The 24,878-nt window shown below is 41.3% G+C and overlaps 1 protein-coding gene across 3 annotated transcripts in view; it reads left to right on the top strand.

Annotated features, from left to right (window-relative positions):
• The window catches only part of MBOAT1 (membrane bound O-acyltransferase domain containing 1), a 115,157-nt gene that overhangs the window by 70,866 nt on the left and 19,413 nt on the right, over nt 1-24,878 (top strand). For all 3 annotated transcript variants that reach the window (XM_054491753.2, XM_054491755.2, XM_054491754.2), the window contains 5 exons: nt 1,075-1,170; nt 14,155-14,210; nt 16,606-16,660; nt 18,652-18,835; nt 20,751-20,943. In XM_054491753.2, the coding sequence (XP_054347728.1) occupies nt 1,075-1,170; nt 14,155-14,210; nt 16,606-16,660; nt 18,652-18,835; nt 20,751-20,943 (584 nt within the window). The remainder of the gene's footprint in view (nt 1-1,074; nt 1,171-14,154; nt 14,211-16,605; nt 16,661-18,651; nt 18,836-20,750; nt 20,944-24,878) is intronic.

Here is a 24,878-nt window from a genome sequence, read left to right as displayed (position 1 = left end):
TGTAGAGTGGGTGGCTTATAAACAACAGAAATGTATTAATATTTCTCAGTTCTGGAGGCTGGAAATCTGAGATCAGGGTTCCAGCATGTTCTGGTGAGGACTCTCTTCTGGGTTACAGACTGCCGTCTTCTCGTATCTTCACATAGCACAAAGAGTGAGCACTCTCTGGGGTCTCTTTTGTAAGAGGGCTAATCCCATTTATGAAGGCTCTGCCCTCATAACCTAGTCACCTCCCAAAGGTCCCACCTCCTAATGTTGAGGGTTAGGATTTAAACATAGGAATTTTAGGGAGACATAAACATTCATTGCACAGCTTATCACCTATATTTATAATTACACATTTGACAAGTACTTATATGTGGATGTGTGTGTTTGTGTGGCTTGTGTGTGTATTGCTAGTGTACACTATAAGGCGGTCAGGAACACATCTCTGAAGGAAGCCAGGGAATGCTCATGAGTAAGTGGTAATTGAAGCCTGAGGCATGGAAGGGCCGGGTCCCAAGCTGAGCTTGGAAATGCTAACACTTGAGGGGTAGGTGGAGGAAGGAAAGCTGAGCAAGGAGCCTTGGAGGAATTAACCAGAGAGGTGGGAAGAAAACAGGAGAATGGAAGCCAAGAGAATAAAGTGTTTAAAGACGAAGTGGTCAGCAGTATGGTGATGATTTGTACTTTACAAAAATCATTATGTAAACATGAGGGCTGTGAAGAGGAGAATCTTGAGTGCGAGACCTTACAGGTAGTGATTCCCAGCCCTGGCTGTGCACTGCCATTACACCTACCAGGTGTGGCAGGAATTAAACAGGAATAGCTGGGAGCAAGTCCCAGGGATCTGTGGTTTGCAAAGCTCCATTCCATTATGCAGCTAAGGCTGACAGCCACTGTAGTGGTCCAGGTGAGAAGAGATGAGGGGCTCAGCTAGAGTAGTGGGTGGAAATGTGGCCTGGGATGTCGTTGGACCAGATAGGACATTGTGACCAATTGCATGTGAAGGGTGAAAGAGAGGAAGAGGGGAACATTAATTGAGTGCATTATTGCTGTGCATAATAATCTGATCATCTACATTTTTGCTTTCAGATATTCCTTTTTTGTAGCAATGGGATATCTTACAATATGCCACATCAGCCGAATATACATCTTCCACTATGGAATTCTCACTACGGATTTTTCTGGGTGAGTATCTTACTTTAGGGAGAGGGGTTTGACTGCTGACTTTGACTTGGTCTCTTGGGGTCTGTAAACATCAAGGGTGCACAAAAGAATCATTGGTGCTTGGTTAAATCAGTTGGTAAGACACTGCTAATGAGATTGAGGATGGAGACTTGATTGATTGGTAGGACTGTTAGCCCTGCTATGCTGTAAGACAGGAATCACAAACCACAGCCTGTGCTCCATATCTGTCCTGCTGCTTGTCTTTGTACAGTTATATTGGAACACAACCGGGCACTTACTCATTTATATATTGTCTATGACTGCTTTTGCACTACAGCGGCAGAGTTGAGTAGTTGTGAAAAACCACGTGGCCTGCAAAGCCTAGAATATTTACTATTTGGGTCTTTACAGAAAAACTTTGTCAACCCCTGTTCTGAGGTTCTTAACTCAGGGTTGGTTTTCATCTCTCTTTTTTAAAACTTTTAAAAAAAATTTAGGGGTACATGTGCAGGTTTGTTACATAGGCAAATCTGTGTCATGGGAGTTTGTTGTACAGATTATTTCATCACCCAGGTATTAAGCCTAGTACCCATTGGTTATTCTTCCTGATCCTCTCCCTCCTCCAATCCTCCACCTTCTGAGAGGCTCCAGTGTCTGTGGTTCTTTCTATATATCCACGTAGTCTCATCATTTAGAAGTGAGAACATGCAGTATTTGGTTTTCTATCCCTGTGTTAGGGTTTTCATCTCTCACTAGTTAATAATATAGAAATTCTTTGACACTAGCTGATAAATACCTACTACCCTGACCCCTTTGAGTGTTCCTGACTGCCCTTGCCCTGGCCTCAGGCCTCCTTGACCTTCAGCAACTAGAAGGATAATTTCTAAACATTTTGTCTATTACCATGGCCTTAATGTGGTGGGCCACCCCATTCTGATTGGTCACATGGTAAAGACTGTGGATGGAAAACTGAGAATTCTATGCCCTGTTGAGGTTAGTTCAGGAACAACTTTTTGTGAATCTTGAGGAATGAACATTACAGCAGAGCTGTTCCTGGTAACGCATGATCTGTTATCCATGTTACTTCCCGGGAGTTTAGTTGTGTTCTCTGCAGGTAGCCTGAGGTCAGGGACCCAAGCTCCCCACTCAGGTTGGACTGTACCTCCTTCAGTGAGTTGTTGGCAACTAGGCAGTGAAATGAGGGAGTGACCGCTCATGGCTCATGAACTTTGCAAGTTGTGCAACTCAACTGTCCCACCTTGAAAGGGCTCAGGAAGGTAAAGAGTGTTGTTTTGGGACACAGGGATTGTTGCATTTAAATCTTTGTGACTGTGGTTTGGTCTCAGACTAGTTTTTCATGCATAAGTTCTTCTTACCCTCAGGCTTCTGGGATTTTACTTGTTTTTCTTCCAGTGGTGTGCCCTCTCCGCCACATTGTGGAGCGTGCTTTCTCAATCCTTCAGGAAGAAATTCAAAGACTTTGTTTTTTAACAATATGCAGGATGGGCGTAGTGGCTCATGCCTGTAATTCCAGCACTTTGGGAGGCTGAGGTGGGTGGATCACTTGAGGTCAGGAGTTTGAGACCAACATGGTGAAACCCTATCTCTACTAAAAATTAGCTAGGTGTCGTGGCAGGCACCTGTAATCTCAGCTGCTCAGGAGGCTGAGGCATGAGAATCACTTTAACCTGGGAGGCGGAGGTTGTAGTGAGCTGAGATCGTGCCACTGCACTCCAACCTGGGTGGCAGAGTGAGACCATCTCAAAAAACAAAAAACAAAACAAAAAGCCCAACATGCATTGCTAGTAAAATATGGAAAACATGGGAACAACAATGATAACAAAATAGCCAGGCAGGTATAGTATTAAAAGGAATCTCTAAATGGGGATTACAACTCTCCATAGCATTCAATCAACAAACCACTTTTTTGGTTTCACCCCAGAGCCCCTCTATACTTAGAAGAGTTCTTGACACTTAATAGGTGGTCAAGAAATGAATGCATTAAATACTCTAGTATTTACTATTCTTTTCTTTAAGGTTTCCAGAAGACTCATTATTAAACAGTCCCTGCATCCGTATTGGTTGGGATATTAAACAAAAATCGCTGACTGGCTGAAATGACATTAATACCTATTGCCTGTATATATCTTCTTCTCTTTTTAAGGCAGGAAGTATCTATTCATTTCTGCAACAACTTTTGAGTGGCCAATATTTTAGGTAAATGCCAGGTTCGAGAGACACTGTGCATTCTAGGCAGGAGGAAGGATATTCCAGGCAGAAAGGAGGGCTTTGCAAGAGCACAGAAATGCAAGACAGGTGCCTGTGGAGGTACCAGAGAGACTTTCTTTCCTTTACCACCTGCATCCTTGTGTCACCAGGTCCTCTCAGTACGACAGCCTGTCTGTCACTAGAATCCGCCCACTGCCTTTCATGCCCACCGCCACCAGCCTGGACCACCCCAAGCCTGCAACGCCTGCCTGACTGGCTGTCCTTCCTTTTGCCCTGCCCCGTCTCCAGTCTGTGCTCTCTACACTCATCAGAATGAGGTTCTAGGCCAGGCACAGTGGCTCACACTTATCATCTCAGCACTTTGAGATGCCGAGCTGGCAGGAGGAGGAAGAGGATCGCTTGAGCTCAGGAGTTTGAGACCAGCCTGGGCAACATAATGAGACCCCATCTCTACTAAAAATTAAAAACAAAACAAAAAACAAATTAGCTGGGTGTGATGGTGCGTGCTTGTCGTCCCAGCTACTCAGGAAGTAGAGGAAGGAGAATCTCTTGAGCCTGAGACTGGGGCTGCAATGAGCTATGATTATGCCACTGCACACTAGCCTGGGTGACAGAGCAAGACCCTGTGTCAAAAAAAAAAAAAAAAAGAAAAAGAAAAAATGAGAATGAGCTTCTAAAATAAAAGCTGATGATGATCTGGACCTGCCAAGTCTTCATCTTCTGCCATCTGCTCCCATTGTACAATGCAGAAAAGTTTGTGGTCTGCACACATGTTGGGTTAGTTCCTGCCTCTGTGCCTGTGCTTTGCTCATTTCCCTGATAGAAAGCCCTTTCCTATCTTTGTCAACCTGGAAATCTCTTACTTCATTTTTAAAAACTCAGCTCAAAGATCACTTTCCTTAAAAAGCTTCCCTGGTTGCCATCCCCTCCCTCCCCCCACTCCCTGTACCCCAGAGTCATGAATCTGGATCTCAGGTAGCAGGAGGTCTCTTGCCTGGCTCTCAAGGGTTGTTGCTACCATTGCCTGTCAGTCATATGTTGTCCCTGGTGCACAGAGTGTTTGTAGCTGGTGGCCACAGATACCACCCTCATCCATTGTGTCATACGTTTAGCTAGTGTTATATGTGTTTATTCCCAAACTTGTTTATTGCATTTGTATATATGTATCAGTATCAGGATTCTCTAGCGACACAGAACCAATAGGATTTTTATGTGAGAGGATTTATTATGGGAATTGGCTTATGTGATTATGGAGGCCAAGAAGTCCCACCGTCTGCCATCTGTGAGCTAGAGATCCAGAAAAGCTGGTGGTATGATTCAGTCTGAGGCTGAAGGCCTGAGAACTAGGGGTGTAAGTCCCAGAGTCCAAAGGCCTGAGAACCAGGAGCTCCGATACCTAAGGGTAGGAGAAGATGATGTCTCAGTTCAAGGAGAAAGAGAATGAGTCCTTTCTTTCACCTTTCTGTTCCTGCCCTCTAAGGATTGGATGATTGTCTTCCACATTGATGAGGGTGGATCTTCCTTATTCAGTCCACAGATTCAAATGCTAATCTCTTTTGGAAACCCTCATAGGCACACCAAGAAATCATGTTCTACCAGCTATCTGAGCATCCCTGAGCCCAGTCAAGTTGACACACAAAATTGACCATCACAACTTACACGTAAGCTGATTATATGTGAATGTGAAAGGAGAGATAATAGTTTCTCTAAATCTAGGTTGGGTCCCTTGGAAAGCCACCAAGATAAGTTTAGTCTATTAAAAATAAATGCCATTGAATTAAATGTGAGTGAGAATGCTGAAAGGATTGGGGGTTGGGGGAAGGAAGTATAAACATGAAGGATTCTTCACTCAGATGGCTTTGCAAGCATCTTTACTTTCTTTTACCTTCTCAGCCTGTGCTAGAGGGAATGACCCTAGAGATAGTGGCTGGGGTTTATGTGAGAGAGATGCCATCCTTCAGCAGATCTGCACTCCAAGGAAAGGCTTTGGTCCTGTGTCAAAGGCTCATTAGTTCATTATTCAGGAGGCAGTGATTGGGGAACCCTGTGTATACCAGGCACAGTGATAGGAGACAGAAGCGAGCAAAGACTGCAGAATGAATGTCTAGTTACATATTTTAAGTTTGTGTAGAAAGTTAAAGCTGGGCACGGTGACTCATGCTTGTAATCTCAGCACTTTGGGAGGCTGAGGTGGGAGGATCACTTGAGTCCAGGAGTTTGAGACCAGCCTGGGCAACATAGTGAGACCCCATCCTTACAAAAAAATTTAAAACTCAGCTGGGTGTGGTGGTGTGTACCTGTAGTCCCTGCTATTCAGGAGGCTGAGGTGGAAGGATCGCTTGAGCCCAGGAGGTCAAGGCTGCAGTGAGCTGTGATAATGCCACTGTACTCCACCTGGGCAACAGAGCAAGACCCTGTCTCAAAAAAAAAAAAAAAAAAAGGTTAAAATGTGAGTGTATTGTTGTGTACTGGGTTGAATAGTGTCCTCCCAAAATTCATGTCCACCCAGCACCTCAGAATATGTCCTTATTTGGAAATAGTCTTTGCAGATGCAATTAGTTAAGATAAGATGAGGTCACATTGGGCGGGGCACCGTGGCTCACAGTTGTAACCTCAGCACTTTGGGAAACTGGGAAATGAAGACCAGCCTGTCCAAAATGGTGAAACCCCATCTCTACAAAAAATACAAAAATTAGCAGGGCATAGTGGCGCACACCTGTAGTCCCACAGCTACATGGGAGGCTGAAGCAGGGGAATCGCTTGAACCCAGGAGGTGGAGGTTGTAGGGAGCGGAGACCACACCACTGCACTCCAGCCTGGGCGACAGGGTGAGACTTGGTCTCAAAACAAACAAGCAAAATAAAAACCCAAACAAACAGATCAGGTCACACTGGATTAGAGTGGGCCCTAGATCCAGTACGACTGCGTCCTGGTAAGAAAGCCATGAGGGACAGACTCACAGACACGCATAGAGGGAAGACGGCCATGTCAAGATGGAGGCCGACATTGGAGTAATGCAGCCGCAAGCCCGGGAGCTCGAGGGTTGCCGTCAGCCACCGGAAGCGAGGAAGAAGAATGGAACAGATTCTCTCTCAGCGCCTCCAGAAGGAACCAGTCCTGCAGATACCTTCATTTTGGACTTTTAACCTCAAGAACTGTGAGAGAAAACATTTTTGTTGTTGTAAGCCACCCAGCTTGTAATTTCTCACAGCAGCCCTAGGAAGCTCATGCGCATTGTTTTATGATTCCTCACCTTTTGATGAATTAACAACCGTCCCCTGATCCTGATCATACAGGATAAGGATGCCTCTACCGTCTGCATCTCTGGTTGTTCTTGTCACATCTCCATTTGTTTTATTAAAACCATAAACTCTTGAATAATTTCTACATCATTTTGAGTGTAATCAGAATTCTGAAGTTACCAAAGAGAAAAAATAAAGGCAATTTGTGGAAAACAGTCACGTGCTTCTGAACATCGTGGATTTGGGGGTTTGACACCAGAGGAGGATGGAAATCAGTTCCTTTCAACCTCACTTTCAGCCACATAGTCTTGATAAATGTCCTCGAGAGATGTTTATTCTCTGGCATTTTTTGGATCTCCTCATATTAAGAAATCTCTGATGTTACCCACAAAACTACAGAATGTTTGAACTAGAAAGGACAGTGTTGTTAGGGAAATAATACAGAAAAAAAAATCTGCCTGAAAATTGCACGTGATTCAGTTCTCTAATTACTGAGTGGCCCTACTATCTAGTTCTCGAGGGGTATGTTGTCTTTTTTTCTTTTTATCATTGTTAAGCAGCATTATTTTTCCCTATCACCATAAAGGCACACTGCCTCACTACCAAAAATCCCTCTTCCTGGGTAATGTCAGCTAACATCCATGGAGATTACATACCAACCTGAAATTGACAAAATGTTTTAAATCACAAATTGCCAATTAGAGAGGTTCTTTACCAGTGTTTCTTCTCATTACAGGCATGCAAGCAAACCACAAGTTCGTCAGAATGGAATTGATTTAACTCTACTATTGCAGTTGAAATATCTTGTTTAGGATTTTGTCAAGAGATAAAGTAGTATTTTGAAGTTGAACCTGGTGTTTTAAAGCAGCCTGATGTACAGCCATTCTCTTTTGAGCATGCATGCAGACCTAAATGTTTAGCATTCTTTATTATGCCTTCAGAATAAGAGCACAGATAGGAATTGAATGGGATGGGATGAGGTTAGTGTTTGTGTTAAACAACATATATGTGTGTGTGTGTGTGTTTTATTTTGGAGAACACATAAACTTGTATTTTAGATTATTCTGGGACTTGAAATTGTATTTTTCATTCCAAGAGTAATCAAGTTTTCATGGACTGGACTGGAATTAATGGTAAGGGAAACAAACAAGATACACTTTTATTGGTGCTGCTAATACAATTCATATCAATACATGCGGTGGTGAATGTCCTTTATGTTTTCTCTGTGAATATGGGCTGTTAAAAGCACTAGAATATTTCCTTTTCTCCTGGGGGAAGCTCAATGATTGCTTGTAATACAGCTGGTACTTTGTTCCTTTTAGGTTTGTGAGAGCAAACTGATTCTTCCTTTTTGCTCACAGATAGGTACAAATCGAGTTTTCTTTGGAGGGCCCCAGCAAGAACTCTTATTTCCTTTTGCCATGGTAGGCCAGATTCAGGCAGATAATTGCTCTCCCATCAGGATGGCAGGTTGATTTGCCCACGTGTTGTTGCAAACACTGTGAAATGAGAACTCTTATGTACCGCTAGTGGGAGTGTAAACTGGCATAGCTCTTCTGGAAGGCAGTTTCACCATCAATTTCAAACAAGATTTTTTTTTTTTTAAAGTTCATATCCTATGATAGGATAAATTCCTAGGAGTTAAATTACCATAAGGAAATCAAAATTTATTCATAAAGATGTTCAGCTGTTTTCAATAATGGTGGTAAACCAGAAACATCCTAAATGGTCTAAAAGAGATGAATGATTAAATTATGGTGCTAGTATGCCTCCATTGAAAATGATATTTTCAAAGACTATAAAAACCACAAGACAAATACATGTGCCAAGATTGCATTTTTCTTTTTAATGTGGACATGTACAGAAAAAGGGTGAAAGGAAATATTGAAAACGTGAAAATAGTATTGGTGATTTTAATACTCATTCTACTCTTTTATATTACTATAATAATGAGAGAAAATCCTGGAATTTTATTTAAATATATTTGTATGCATGTTAAAAGGTTATGGTGCACTGAAGCTAACAGAATTGGAACAACTGCCATTTGTGTTCCTTGTTGCCTTAATTGGGTGTAATAGAAATATTACTTGCCTGTACCTCTTGCTACTGATAGAGATCATTTGTCCTGTTTTTCTGTGGACAATGTTTTCCTCTGTTGGTTTATGACATCCTGGTCACTCCAGCTGACCAGCCCAGTACGTTCAAATAATTGGATTCTATAATAGGGAAAAAAAGAGGATATTTGCAAAGAGATTTCAAGATTTGTTTATTTCATCTTTCTTTTTCATGCTGCTGCCAGCTTTTCAATAACTAACACAGTCACTTGGAATTTAATTCTGCAGACATAAATTATACCAAGTATATTCGAATATAGAGAATATTCAAATAGAGAATTGGTGATTTTGTTGTTGAGTGCCAAAATATAGAAGTTAAATTTTTGGAGAAATTAAAAAAGTAAAAGCTTTCCTACTCTAATTCACCCCTGGATGGTTCTGAATAGATACCAATGAACACTGAAATGAGTCCAGAGGCATGATCTCTGCCTTTAGTTGCATCCCTAGGAAGCCTGGTAGAACTATGTACTTCCTTTGCTGCAACTTCTGGGTCACTTATTTTCTCCCTTCATGCTGGCATAATTGATAGGAACTGGGAGCATTCCACTGAAGCTGTAATATCCTCCTCCTCCTCTGCAGTCATTCAGGGAGTGTGGGGAGGGTATAGGAGAGGCAGAAGCATTAGAGAGGTGAGGAAATTCTGCTTGAGCTTTCTCTGTCCCTCCCTACCAGGTCCGAGCTACAGGTTATACAAGTCACCCACTGGAGTTGTGCAAGATGGCAGTAGCGGTCTAGGTTGCTGCTGAGTGGAAGTTTGTTGAGCCTGTATTCTCTTCCCCTGCCAAACTTCTTGCTTGCCTGACTTCCTGCTTTTCTACTGTCCAAGTACCACAAGTGGATTTTTATTATAAGCAAAGGAAGTAATAAAGATACGAAGTAGAGCCTTTTGGTTCTAAAATTACCTGTTGGGAGAATATCAGAGGCTTGAATGTCAGTTCATCCTGATGCTGGCCAGCCAGACATGCGATTGGTTGGCTCTTCCGACACCAATAACTGATGGCTGGGTTATCTCATTGTCCCATCCTACCTTTACTGGGACATCAGAATTCTACCACTTTAGGTCCAAAGATTATGGTAAAATCGGTAGGTTTTATTGAAATATTGCTCAAATCTAAGATTTTGTTTAATGTTTTAAAGATAAGTTATTTTTGGTTAGGAGTTGATGTTGGGAATGAATGAATGAATGGGTACCACATCTGGTGAATTGCCTAGAGTCTGTATCAGAAGGCAATAATGGGGGGTGCTGGCATTGTTCTAGCTTTCTTTTTACTTCAAACATATCTTCAGCTACCTGTTTTCTCTTAATTTTTCCTATTCTATTATATTTCATTGTCTAGTCTTCACTAATGATCTTAGTTTCAAGAAGAAACATAAGATTTTTCTTTGGCTTTTTTTAATAATGAAAAAAATTTATAGGACAAAAAGAAAATAGCCCTACTTCATCCATGCTGGAGTCTATCCAACTCCAGGTTGGTCAGATGGTTTCCTTGGATCCTATGATTGACAAGTGTGTTTAAATCCAAGGTTAGAGAGGTGAAAATCTGAGGGAAGCTCAAGTTTGGAGGCCTCATAATCCTAAGGAAATTGTTGGGGCTGCATCAAGGAGCCATTTATGGATCTTCTCCTTTTTTTGTCCTTCCTGTGCTTTTAGTATGTTCTCTTGCACTGAGTTTTGTATTTTTTTGCAAAAAAAAAAAAAAAAAAAGAACATGAATTCCAACCATAAACCAATAAATGTGTTCTGGATTGTTTTATGATTTGATTGAAGTATGACATAGATGATACTTAAGTTTTATCTTAAGTCAGTAACTCTAAGGATTTGATTTTTGAGTCTTAGTAACTTGGGCAAAGTAAATTTTCATATCAGATCTGTCCATAAGTTTAAATAAATTCATCAAATTAAAAAGTGTTCAGAGAGAACTTGTTTTGAGAAAGACAGTATGATGCTTTTCCTTGCACTGCACAAAAGTAAGTATGTAGGAAGATTCTCAACTCCTTTTCCTTTTAGTTGCTTCTAGATCAGCATTTTTACAAGTTACTAGTTCATTGTGTTTTACAAACTCACTGTCATATGTGAGTATGTGAGTTGTTTCTTTTTATTTAGATTGTTAAATTTAAATATTTAAATTAACTTCTTTAAATATTTAAAATGGAAGCAATATATTGTTGAAAGTATGGTCTAGGTGATATGGGACAACATTTTACCCATAGCTTCTAATTTTTTTTTTCTATAAAAAGGACAACTTTTCTGAGGAATGACAGTATGGCTTTTACATAAACCCAATGGTACAGATTTTATATTGAATAATTAGTATTTATTGACTTTGCTCTAGCTATTCAGTATTATGTATTGCATTTGTCTGGGTTCTCTGAAAAGCAGATGCCAAGTTGGAAACAGGCATATAAGAGATTTTTTTGGTGAAATGCCTGCTAGGGAAACTGGAGAGGGAAATGGATGAGGCTGGAAAAGCCAACAGATTGAAATGCAGGTTTGCCTGAGAAGGAAAAAGGGAAGGAAGAGAAGAAAAAAGGTCTTGGATTAGAGTGCAGTTCTAAGACAGTTTTGGCAAGTTCAGTAGAGAGTCCTTGAGTGAGATAAAATTCTTGGACAGATGAGGATCACAGTTTGTAGGGAGGGGCCTGCCTAAGTGTCCCTACTGCACTCAGTCATAGCTGGGAGCAGCCTGAGGGAGGCATGGCATCAGTGTGATCATGGGTAAAATCGCAGCAATGGGGCCAGCTCACTCCCACAGCACCAGATCTGAGAGGTACATTCTATGGCCACAGCACATGTAAATATCAGGCTACTAAATGTTTTGCTTAACGTGTGCCACCCAATCATGGAATACATTAGGTCTAACCCAAGATAGAGGAAAACAAATGTTCTCTTTCTGCAGAGACAGAAAGGTAGGCTAATACCATGACACGTCTTATCTCTTTATCAATTGAACATAGGAACTTACTTGGTTTGCAAATAGCATAGTTGGCACACTGGGCTTTGTATAAAGAAGGCTGGTTCCTAGAGGTTTTTTTTGTCATTCAGAAAGAGCAAAATAAGACAAAAAGGCTTTGGAAAGAAAACTCTTGTGCTTCGAAGGCTGTGTTTGGAAACTACCTTGAGTGTGCTGCTTAGAGTGAATCTCTTTCAAGAAAAATAGCCCTCTTCATGTGTTACGTGTTATGGGTCAGAAGTCTTGTTGTCAGGAGGGTGAGCTACAGTCTGGTCTAAAAAAACTTTAATGTAGCCCTTATTACTAGGACCAAAACCTCATGCTTCTGCAAGAGCAATTTTGTTTTCAATATAAAAGAGCATGGTGTAAATGGGTGTCATCTGTGAGTACATCTCGCTACACTTGCCTCACCAGATCTGGTGGTGCAGATGACCTTCCTTCTCTTCTTTCACAGCCAAGTTCTCTTTCCTTCTCTCAGCCTCATGTACAACATTAGCAATCTTTTTTCAAATAATGAACACTGGCCATTGGGCTTTAAGATATAAAGATATTGCAAATAAGATATAAATTTGGGTAATAGTGGTAAGATTTCAAAGGGAATTTGTTGATACTTTCTTTAAAATAGTTTATCTTATTTACATATATTTATAGTTTAAAATATATACTCATTATTTTCAAGAGGTGGAAAATGGGAATTAGGATGAGAGGAATGAGACAAGAAAATAGACTCACAGAGAAGTGGATGAGTGTCGTTGACAACATCGGATGTGGCCTAAAAGTGGTTTGTATTATTGAGTTGTAAGAGTGTTTTTATATAGTCTAGTAAAGTCCCTTATCAGATACATGGTTTGCAAATATTTTCTTGCATTCCTTGGAACATCTTTTCACTTTCTTGGGTGGTGTGTGTCCTTCAAAGCACAAACATTTAAATTCTAATGATATTCATTTAATCTATTTTTACTTTTATTGTTTGTGCTTTTGGAAACCAGTGCCTAACCTGAGGTCACAAAGATTTATACTTATGTTTTCTTCTAAGGGTTCTCTTGTTTTAGCTCTTAGATCTAGGTCTTTGATCCATTTTGAATTGATTTTTCTGTTCTTTCATGTGTACGTCTCATTGTCCCAATACCATTTGTTAAAAAGACTCTTCTTCCCCTCATTAAGATACCTTGGCAGCCTTGTTGACACTGGTGCCACTTCTCAGGCAAGTTTTTATTTGATGGCTTTTTCCAAATTAAAGTTGGTATTATTGTTGGCCAATAGATGGTTTATTTACAGGCAGCTGCATTTTACAAATGTATCTTCTACTTTGTGTGTGGAAGAATTGCCTTTTATAGAACAAAGCATAGTAGAGCATTTTTAGATGAAGGAGCCCATGTATCTGTCTATGCAGGTGGAATCAGGGCACTGGATTAGGTATCTCCCAAACCAGCTCTTCTCACGTTTTAATGAGTGAGTTCCCTGGCAATCTTGTTAAAATGTGGATTCTTAGGTGGGCATGGTTGCTCACACCTGTAATCCCAGCGCTTTCGGAGGCTCATGTGGGAGGATCACTTGAGCTCGTGTTCGAGACCATCCGGGGCAACACAGTAAGACCCAGTCTCTACAAAAAATACAAAAATTAGCTGGGCGTGATGGTATATACCTGTAATCCCAACTACTTGGGAGGCTGAGGTGAGAGGATTGCTTGAGCCCAGGAGGTTGAGACCACAGTGAGCCATGTTTATGCCACTGCACTCCACCCTGGGCAACAGAGTAAAAAAAATGCAGATTCTCATTTTCTAGGTCTAGAATGGAGTCTGCATTTCCAACTAGCTCCTGGGCATGCTGATGGTGCTGGTCCAGGAGCCACACCAAGTAATGGCACAAGAGTGTCTAATGTGATCTTCTTATTCAGTGTTGTTACATCTATCTACGTAAAGTGATTTCGAAGGTAAATAAAAATGGTTTATTTCAAATTCATTATTTTTGTATTTTCTTTAATAAACTTCAAGACGAAAAAACCACCATCCAGAAAAATAGAATAAAAGTTTCTTTCCAACAGCTGTATTAGTCCATTCTCACGCTGCTAAATAAAGACATACCCAAGACTGGGTAATTTATAAAGGAAAGAGGTTTAATTGAATCACAGTTCCTCATGGCTGAGGAGTCCTCAGGAAACTTACAATCATGGCGGAAGGAGAAGCAAACATGGCTTTCTTCACATGGCAGCAGCAAGGAGAACTGCAGAGTGAAGGGAGAGGGGGAAGCCCCTTATAAAACCATCAGGTCTTGTGAGAACTCACTCACTATCACGAGAACAGCATGGAGGTAACTGGCCCCATGATTCAATTACCTCCAACTGGGTCCCTCCCATGACATGTGGAGATTATGGGAACTACAATTCAAGATGAGATTTGGGTGGGGGAACAGCCAGACCACATCAATGGCCTTCTTGCCAATCTTGATTATTTTCTATCTTCCTTCCAGGCCTCTGATGATTGTCACTCAGAAGATCACAACCTTGGCATTCCAGGTTCATGATGGTGAGAATAGCAACCCTCCTTTTGGTTCTCAGAGTGAGCCTAACATGCAGAGCTCTTCTTTTTATACTATGTACACAGTCCAAAGTTTAGACAAGTGCTGGCAGATCTTGCTTTATCTTGTTCAAAATTTCCAGGCCTCGTCAATCATAGCCTTTCACTTTTCCAGCCATGATTCACCATTTTCCTGCGGAATCGGCAGTCTAAATTTGCTGACGTATTTGTACTGAGAACTCTGTGTTTTCTGTTTATCTTTACAATGTTTTAAATTTAACTTAATTTGTGACACTCTCTGCCCTTTGTTTTCAAATCTGTTGAAAAGAAATGACATCCTTTTAGCTTTGGTTTAATCTCTGAGAAGCTCACAAGCTAATGAAAGATTAAATAGTATTGGCTGGTTAATAATTCTTAAATGCTAGGCTTGTTTTTGTTTTTTTTGGTTTTTTTTTGGCTTGGAAAATTATCTAATGATAATTCCCTATAAAAAGCTGGGAAAGGGGCCAGGCACGGTGGCTCACGCCTGTAATCCCAGCACTTTGGGAGGCTGAGGTGGGCAGATCACGAGGTCAGTAGTTCGAGACCAGCCTGACCAACATGATGAAACCCCGTCTCTACTAAAAATACAAAAATTAGCTAGGCGTGGTGACACATGCCTGTAATCTCAGCTACTTAGGAGGCTGAGGCAGGAGAATCGCTTGAACCCGGGAGGCAGAGGTTGCAGTGAGCCGAGATCGTGCCACTGCACTCCAGCCTGGGTGACAGAGCAAGACTCCATCACAACAACAACAACAACAACAAAAAGCTGGGAAAAGGAAGAATCTTCTGTTTGTATAAAACTGAACATTTTCTTCACTCAGGCACTGCCTAAAAATGGCCAGAAAGTGTGATTTACATTGTTCAAACTGGGTTCCAAGAAAAGGAGGAAGATTATTTCAGCTGGGCGGAAGATTTCAATATGGGCATTAGAGAGGCTAGGTGCAATTAGTAAAAGTATATTCTGTGGATTTGTACTGCTCTAACAAGCACTTTTTGACTGTTGACTTTTTTTTAGATGTTGACAGGTTGAAATTTATCTCTGACAGCTATTTTCCTTATTTTTCCTTAAAGCTTGTGAACTGATTTAATTTCATTTGACCGAGTGTATCCCTAGTTCATACTTGGCGATTTAGTCATTCTGTAGAGAACCGGGTAGTTTTATACCAAAGATGGAGTCTTTCTAGGGTAAACAACTGTCCTGGTTTGCCCAGTACCAAAAGGTTTCACAAGATGTGACTTTTAGTGCCAAAATCAGAGAGTCCTGAGCAAAGCAGGGTGAGTTAGTCACTCTATTTGTAGCTGGAAAGTCCCCTTGGTAGTGGTTATAGACATTAGCAAATGAAATCAATAGCTAAAATCAGTTTAATTTCTAGGATTGCCAGGGATTACTATTTGATGAGATCTTATAAAAATGAGTTTTTAAAAACACTGCTTCTTTTTTCTTTTTAAGCAGCCTCGTTGCCTAAATTTACTTTTTAAAGTATTCTCAGTTTACCATATTTCCTGGAACATCCCTTAAATGCAGCAAAATGTTTCCTTGCCTTTTTTTTTTTTTTCCTGGTGTGTGGGAGGAAGTAAATTCCAGAAATATTCTGCCTTCTCTTAGGCATGATTTTGAGTTGCCTTCATGGTTGATGACCCTACTCAGCCTTAGCTGAATATTCAGTTTTAGAGTTGACATATTGCTTTTAAGATAATACTTCAGCTTCTTTACGTAACTAACTCTAAGTTAGTGTGTACATTTCACAGAAAGCATGGTTGCGACTTGGTTGGGAGTTTTTCTGATACAGACGAATGATAAAAAGAAGAAAACTCTGATAATTTCTTTGTAATTTTCCCACAATCAAGATTACATTTCCCCCATTTTATTTTTTATTTTTCTGGAAGAGGAAAGTCTCCTGTTTCTTTTTCCATTATGTCCCACAACCAGGCTCTCAGCTTGTAGTAGGTGTCTGCACCTAGTGCAACCCGGGAGGTATTTAAGCTGTGGCAGCCTGTGAAAGGCAAGATGCTCTCTCTGATGTATCAGGGAAGACATATACAAAGTGGCAAGGAACTCCCAGATGCACCAGATGGGGAGGGTTCTCTGGGATCCATGTCATACTGTGCAGTTTAAGTAGGAGAAACCTTTGAGTCCTTCCCTCTCCATGTGAACCTACAGAGACTTTGCTTCTCACATGTGTACTTATGGGTAGCCTTTTTGGTCCAGGGCATTAAAAAAAAATGAAAAACAGGAACTCTTTATGATTTATGAAGCAAACAAAGATTACCTGGTTCAAATGACTTTGCTAAGACCCTTTTTATAATTTGTCATCTAATTCACTTCAAACATCTTATTTCTAAATTCTTTTCTTTTTCATAGGATTAGGTCGAAGAGCTGAAGACCTTTCTGCTGAACAACATCGACTTGCTATCAAGTAAGTGAAGTGTAACGATATATTAACAAGCCCTTTGCATATCAGTATCTAGAGATTTTCCTCATTTAAAAATATCTGCCATTAATTCTGTTCTATGGATATAATATCATTTATTTTATGAATCTGCTATTGATGAACATGTGCATTGTTACCAGTCTTTGGTTTTTACAAATGATTAAGTGATGAATAAGCTTGTACCAGGTCATTTTGAAATGTGTTAGGGTAGAACTGTAGGATAGAGTCTCAGAATCGTTAGGTCAAAGAATAAATAGAACTGTACCTCTGCAAGGCTCTCCTTCCCTGGGGTGATTATGTTTACTCCAGAACTATTCTTACTGGGCATGTGTCTTGGGGGTCCTAAAGAATAGTGAATGATCAATGTCAGTGTGATTAAATGCCACTCTGATAAAAGATAGGAAGTAGAGCAGGAGAGGTGAGTATAGCTGAGTTAAATACAGGAGGAGGGCTACAGGTGGCTTTGCCAGTGTTGATGTGAAGTAGGAAGGGGGAGTGTTGGAGAAGAAGTGGGAGGGGAATAACTTTGATCTGAGAGTAAAGATGGCATGTGGGGTAGCACATCGGGTGCAGCCATGGTGGAGGGGCGGGGGGTTCCTGCTAGACAGAAACAGGGACAACTGGCGTAACTGAGGAAGGTTCCAAGTGGTAGAGGAGATTGACTTATTCATTCCTGCATTAAGGAATTGGGACTTGGAAGCAGTGGAGCACTATTGAAAGATTCTAATGAATCAGCCCTTTCCTAAGCACAATGGAGGTATAAATGCTGTAGGGCAGCAGTCTCCAACCTGTTTGGGACCAGTTTAGTGGAAGACAGTTTTTCCACTGACCCAGGGTTGCGGGTGGTGGTGGGGGGATGGTTTCAGGAGGGCCTTACATTTATTGTGCACTTTATATTGTTATTACATTGTAATATATAATGAAATAATTATACAACTCACCATAATGTAGAATCTGCGGGAGCCCTGAGCTTGTTTTCCTGCAACTAGGTGGTCCCATCTGGGGGTGTTGGGGGACAGTGACAGATCATCAGTCATTAGATTCTTATAAGGAGTGTGCAGCCTACATCCCTGGCATGCACAGTTCACCATAGGGTTTGCACTCCTATGAGAATCTAATGCCGCTGGTGATCTGACATTAGGTGGAGCTCACGCGGTAATGTGAGTGATGAGGAGAGGCTGTAAATACAGATGAAGCTTTGTTTGCTCACATGCCGCTCACCTGCTGCTGTTGGCCCAGTTCCTAACAGGCCAGAGACCAATACCAGTCTGAGCCCCAGGGGTTGGGAACCTCTGCTATAGGGAATAATTCCAGCGACTGGTTAGCAATTACATTTCAGGGAGTCTTTATTCTATCTTGCTAGAACAGGCCTTCCAAAATGCCATTAAAGCACCACACAAAACAGTTCTCTACACACTTTTTTCCCTCCACTACCCTGGTCTGTTACTCAGGAACTCAGGCCTGGTTGCCAAAGCAGACAACAGGCTGCTACTGCGGTTCTTCTGCGTGGCCTCTTTCAGTGGAAACTGGTTCCACCCATCATTTGTTTTGTATTTATGTTGGCAATCGGGAGGGAGTTTTCCCATTTGGAAGCATCTCGATCCGCTAACATTAGGTCAGTTTCCGCCCTGCTTTATGTTTATTATCTTCGTTTTGTCCTGTAGACAGGGAAGGTTGATGAGAGAAGGACATTTCCCAGCCTGAGTTGCACTTGCCCTTGCCCAGCTCTGAGTGCCTACGGGTGTGTCCGGCCAGCAGAGGGCAGCATGGAGCTCTGTGCCTGCTGTGAGCCCCCTGCGTCTTTAACCTTTCCTTTCCACAAGATTTCTCCTCGGCTGACTTTACAGAAACAAAACAAGGAAAGGTCATGTCATGTATCGAATCTACAGAGATAACATTTGTGTTTGCTTATTTACAGATTCTGAAGAAAAAGCAAAGACTGAAGACTTTTCAATTTATTTACTTTATTTTCGCAGAGTGAAACCCTCTTTTTTGGAATACTTAAGTTACCTTCTCAATTTCATGAGTGTCATAGCTGGTCCTTGTAACAATTTCAAGGACTATGTAGCCTTCATTGAGGGGAAGCATATACACGTGAAGTTGCTGGAAGTGAACTGGAAACAAAAAGGTTTCCACAGTTTGCCAGAACCTTCTCCCACAGTAAGTTTTTAGTATCTAGAGAATAGGGTTTTGCTGCCAGGGTTGACTCTCTCTAATAATGGTTCTAATTAAGAAGCCAAACAGTTTACCAGAAAGCTTGGCCAATAACTTTTCTCATTTATTTAAAATACCAGTATAGTTACTTATTTGCAGCAGTTCTGTTTTGCAGCAATGGGTTTATTTTACTGAGAAGCTCATTGGCTAGGAAAATGAAAGCAATCAGTTCATCAGTCAATATTTAGTGCATATAAGGTGCCCAGCACTGTGGAGTTAATACGTTTGAATACTATGGGTGTTTTGCCTTTATGAGTTGAAATTCAAGTACAGCCAAAAGATAATATGGCATAGAAGGTGAGGGGGAGGGGGACCACGGAACTGGAATTGCTGTGTTTTTCTTGTAGAGCTCACTTATTGCAAGGGAAACCAGTTTTACCTTGGCGTGCCCAAAGCTTGCTTATGTTGACCTTGAGAGAATTTAAGATGACTTTTTGAAATAATATTTTAAAATTTAACCTGAATTTTATCAATCTCTGATCAGTCAATATTAGGATAACTCATTGAACTTTACAAATATGCTAAATTTATTCAGATCAAATATCCTATATTTAAGGGACATTTGTAATTAACGAAAGGAGTGGTGAAAATTGGAAAAGGAAGGAAATGAGGATAATTCAAGTTAAATATTTTGAAAGTGCTAATGCCTTGGCAAAGAATATGAGTTAAGTATTTGAAAACTTAAGGGATTTATTAATTAGGTATGAGTTTTTAGATATTTTTGACATAGTTCAGTTCTCAGCACTTTATGGTTGGTCAAGTATCTCAAGTTCATCTGCTTTACCAAAACGATCTAGGAGTGAAGTCACCATGGTTGTGAGAGACACCAAAGTGACCGCATTTCTAGGCAGTATCTGTCACCTTAGAGTTTTCACGCTTCTCGTGCTTTTATTTATAAGATAATGTCATCAGAGAGTCTTTCTGCCACTCTCCAAGGAAACGCTTGCATTTTTGTGCACAGATAAGGTGAAGTGGTGAGGTTGCGTTTTAGTTCAAGACATACAGCTGGGAAAGGGCTGGGATCCATGAGCTGGTGCCTATCAGTGGTATAGCTGTAATTGTGGCTGAGTGTGCTAAGCACTTAACTGGGATCCAGGCACTGTTCACAGGACCTTGCAAATACGCATTCACTTAAACCCCAAGGTGCCCTCTGAGGAAGGTGCTATTGCTATGCCCATACTACCAATAAAAGTCTCTTTTTTATGAAGTCGGAGACTAGAGTTCTGTTGAATGTTGAAGGACATCCCCTGAAATGTCAGGGAAGCTGGGCAAAATCACTCTGTCCAGAGGAATTTAAAAAATCAGCACATAATTAACCCCAGAGTAGGCTACATCTAAACCATCCTGGAAGGCTTTCTAGAGCTCCCCATTACCTGCCCATGTCCTGGCTGGCCCAGGTATTCAATCACTTGCTCAGAATCCTTCATACCTGAGCCTCTGTCTTCTCTGCTGGTGACTCAAGCCCATTTCCTGGGCTCTGCTGGCCACAGGAATAGAAGGCAAATGTGCAAATGTTTTTTGTTTTTCTTGATGGAAACTTGCCACCCTGTTATCCATTTCTCTTGTGTTTTGGATAATATAAGTACTTACATTTTGTTCGTTGAATATGCTGTTGGAGATTTTCTTCCAGTCTAGATACATTCAACCCCCAAGTGTCAGAGGCATGTTCTGTATCTAAATATAGCACCTAATGTCCATTGTCAGATTTGTCTCATGAGAAAGAATGCCTGTTGTCACTCCTTCTGGGGAATAATGCCAAGCAGCTGTTGGAGCAATGTTGTCCTTAACAGGCCCATGCCAAAGCTGTTTTCTTCATACCTGAGCCTTCTGCACGGTGACACTGATTTTTCCCCATTTTCAGGGAGCTGTGATACACAAGTTGGGCATCACCTTGGTGTCTCTCCTTTTGTTTTTGACGCTCACGAAGACCTTTCCTGTCACCTGCCTTGTGGATGACTGGTTTGTCCACAAAGCAAGCTTTCCGGCTCGACTCTGCTACTTGTATGTTGTCATGCAAGCCTCAAAGCCCAAGTATTACTTTGCATGGACATTAGGTAAGTTTGATGGAGTAGCTGTAAATGAATGAGGGAAAAATGCTATTGCTTTAATGGCTTAGCCAGAACGACGTTTTGGATCACTTCATCAAAGAAGCTCAACATGTAATGGGAGGCGGTTGAGCCAGGGTCAGTTTTAACATTCCAACATAGCACTCCTCTCTCCTACCTTCCATAAACTCAGTTCTCCAATGATAAGGAGAAAAACATCCTGGCTGTTGTTTAAACCCAATGTTATTAACAGATGTCAAAACTTGGAAGCTTCTCCTTCTACCAATCAAAGTTGGCCATGTAAAGCAGTGGAAAGTTGAGGGGAAATTCTGGAATGATCTGGCTCTCTTTTTTGTTTTTGTTTTTTGTTTTTTGTTTTTTGTGTTTTTTTGACATGGAGTCTCACTCTGTCTCCCAGGCTAGAGTGCAGTGGCACGATCTTGGCTCACTGCAAGCTCCACCTCCTGGGTTAATGCCATTCTCCTGCCTCAGCGTCCCAGTAGCTGGGACTACAGGTGTCCGCCACCACACCCAGCTAATTTTTTTGTATTTTTAGTAGAGACGGGGTTTCACAGTGTTAGCCAGGATAGTCTCTATCTCCTGACCTCGTGATCTGCCCACCTTGGCTTCCCAAAGTGCTGGGATTACAGGCGTGAGCCACCGCGCCCAGCCTTGATCTGGCTTTCTTGTAATTTTTCTGGGTTTTATGTAATATAGGATGCACCTTGAATTAATTTGACCAACACACATGCTAATTTAGGTTACACTTCTTTAAGGAACTGTTGTTAGGTTTTTATGTCTTAGAAAGAAGCTGACTTCAAGTGTTTTTTTTTTTTTTTTTTTTTTTTTTTTAGGTAGGAAGTTCAACTTCATTTGGTTTTATCATACCTCTTTTTTTTTCCTGTGGGATAACTTGGTCCATATTAATCTTTTATCTCTTTCCTTTCAAACAATTTTAGACTGCAGTTGCATAAAGCTCTACTAACATGAGCTATAAACCCATCTGTGTACTTAGAGACTGGGAAAAGTGTTGATAAAGCATGGAAGCCCTGTCTGTGTCACACTGGAACCCTTTCAGGGGTGGGAGTTGGGCGTCTTAGCTGCAAGTGACCTGCACTTGATGTCAGTGAGCAGTGACTTGGCTTATTAAATAAAATAGATTATTAAACTTGGTTTCTGAGAATTCAGCCCATATCTCACAAATGAGGGAATAGCACTTAATTGCTTGAGTTCCTCTTCTCTCTCAGTTCATCCTTCAAGTTTTAAGTTCCAATTGAAGTTTGCAGGTATCAAATTACTTTTTTAAAAAAAATTATTTTTTTTGGCTGGGTGTAATGGCTCGTGACTATAATCCTAGCACTTTGGGAGGCTGAGGCTGGCGAATCACTTCAGGCCAGGAGTTCAAGACCAGCCTGCTCAACATGGCAAAACCCTGTCTCTACTAAAAATACAAAAAATTAGTAGGAAAATCCCAGCTGTTGTAATCTCACCTACTCAGGAGGCTGAGGCACTAGAATCACTTGAATCGGGGAGGTGGAGGTTGCTGTAAGCCGAGATCACGCCACTGAATTCCAGCCTGGGTGATGGAGCAAGACTCTGCCTCAAAAAAAAAAAAATAATTTTTTTTCATTGTGGCAAAATACATATAAAATTTACCATTTTAATCATTTTTGAGGGTACACTTCAGTAGTATTAAGTTCATTCACAATACTGTGCCACTATCACCACCGTCTATCTCTAGATCTTTTTTATCACCCAAACAGAAACTCTGTACCCAGTAAAAAATAACTCCCCATTCCTTCCTCCCCCAGTCCAAATTATTTTTAAGGGCCAAAGTGTTCCTGCATAAGTTCAGTTCAATGCTGTATTTATGTAACATTTGGCTGGAGAGATCTGATTTAGAGCTTTTGTAAAATTTACAGTGAGGGAAATTTTGTTTCTCTACACTTTCAATTTAATTCAAGGAGTTTTTGTTGAGTACCAGATTCTGTGCTAGGAGGAATCAAAAGGTAGGACGTTGACTCTCCCTCAAGATTGTTGCATGGTTGGGAGCACAGACATACAGTCACCAGGCAATACTCTTCAAGCAGCGTCCCAGTGGGAGGAATAAAGAGAAAAGGATGAATGCAGACTGGTCACTGGGGAAGGTTCAGTAGTCTTCTTTTATTTCTTGTTCTGCAGTTAGAAATGACGACTTCTTTAGCAGGTAGGCATCAGACCGCTATGGTTGGAACCCTACTTACATCATTGAGCTTATTTTTTCTATGTGAAATAATTTTTTTTTTTGAGATGGAGTTTCGCTCTTGTCACCCAGGCTGGAGTGCAGTGGTGCGGTCTCGGCTCACTGCAACCTCCACCTCCCAGGTTCAAGCGATTCTCCTGCCTCAGCCTCTTGAGTAGCTGGGATTACAGGTGCCTACCACCACACCCAGCTGATTTTTGTATTTTTAGTAGAGACGGGGTTTCACCATGTTGGCCAGGCTGGTCTTGAACTCCTGACCTCAGGTGATTGACCCGCCTCAGCCTCCCAAAGTGCTGGGATTACAGGCATGAGCCACTCTTCCTGGCCAAATAATTAATAGTTTTAATTTCCTCTAATCTGACTGAGCGTGTATGTGTGTGTGTGCAGGGGACAGAGAGAGAGAGAGAGAATATATCTAATTCCCTCCTACTATCTTCTGCTGCCTCACCTACCTTCCTTTTCTCTTTTGTCTTCCTATCCTCCTGCTCCCATTTTCTGTATCCCAGGGCTTAAGGGCTAGCTTCTGGACTAAATCAGCTCCTGATCTCAGGAGGAAAGAAAGGCCATTCCATTCCATAGGGAAAGTCCAAGACAAGGAAGGACCTGGACTGGGAAGTGTCATGGGAACAGAGAGCACCTGCACCTTTCTACCCTTCGGGGAGTTCCCCAGACATCTGGAGTACAGTGTAGAGGTACCCCTTCCTGTGGAGAGCTTTCTCTGTGGACTTAGCTCTTTTTCTCCCCCCATGCTTCCTTTTTCTTTATCTTTTTTGGGTAGCTTCAGTAGAAACACTTCATTAATTTGTATGGCCTCAATTTGAAGTTTGTTACAGTTTAGATTGCATGGGCTGGTCTGAAATTAACCTTTGTTTTATTTACGAATAAAGAAGCAATGAATAGTGTATCAGGGAATATTTAAACTGCTTAATTGAATAATTGTTTTCTCCAGCTCTCTTTAAAACACCATTTACATATAATTGATGTACTAATTACACATGATTATAAATTTAATCCTTAAAGCTGGCCTCTTGATGAATCTCCGCTGAGCTGCACCGTGTTAGCCTAGCTCTAGATACTGTTTATATTCAAATAATCAAACTATTTATTTTGGACTTAGCGTATGGTCCCGGCTGTTTTCCCCCTACTACTTAGTTCCAGTACTAGTTAGTGAGACTTAACTTTAGTCCAGGCTGTTTTCTGAGGACCACGTAGTCCCACAGATGGGTGTACAAATTAATTTATCTGTAATAATAGATTGGAACCATGCATAGTACAAGTAAAACCACTTTTGAACTGGTGAACTTAGAGCCTGTCACTGCTCTGAGACAAAAACCAGGCTTGGATAAATGACTGTGGGATCACTAGGGAGAGTGGGGATTCCGATATTGGCTCAGTGTGGTTCTGAGAGTCAGTACTTGGGAACCTTTCACCATTTTCCTCTTTCAGCACGGCTCTTGCCTGCTCAGGTTGTGGAATCGAGTTCTAGGATTCAGATTCTGGCATTGTTGACAAACTACATTTTTAAAAAAAATTTTTTTAGGCGGAGTTTTGCTCTTGTTGCCCAGCTGGAGTGCAATGGCGCGATCTTGTCTCATTGCAACCTCTGCGTCCTGGGTTCAAGTGATTCTTCTGCCTCAGCCTCCTGAGTAGCTGGGATTACAAGTGCCCGCCGCCACACCTGGCTAATTTTTGTATTTTTGGT

The sequence above is a fragment of the Pongo pygmaeus genome, chromosome 5 (assembly GCF_028885625.2).
Source record: "Pongo pygmaeus isolate AG05252 chromosome 5, NHGRI_mPonPyg2-v2.0_pri, whole genome shotgun sequence".
Taxonomy (NCBI): Eukaryota; Metazoa; Chordata; class Mammalia; order Primates; family Hominidae; genus Pongo; species Pongo pygmaeus.
This window is presented reverse-complemented; position numbering and strand designations above follow the sequence as displayed.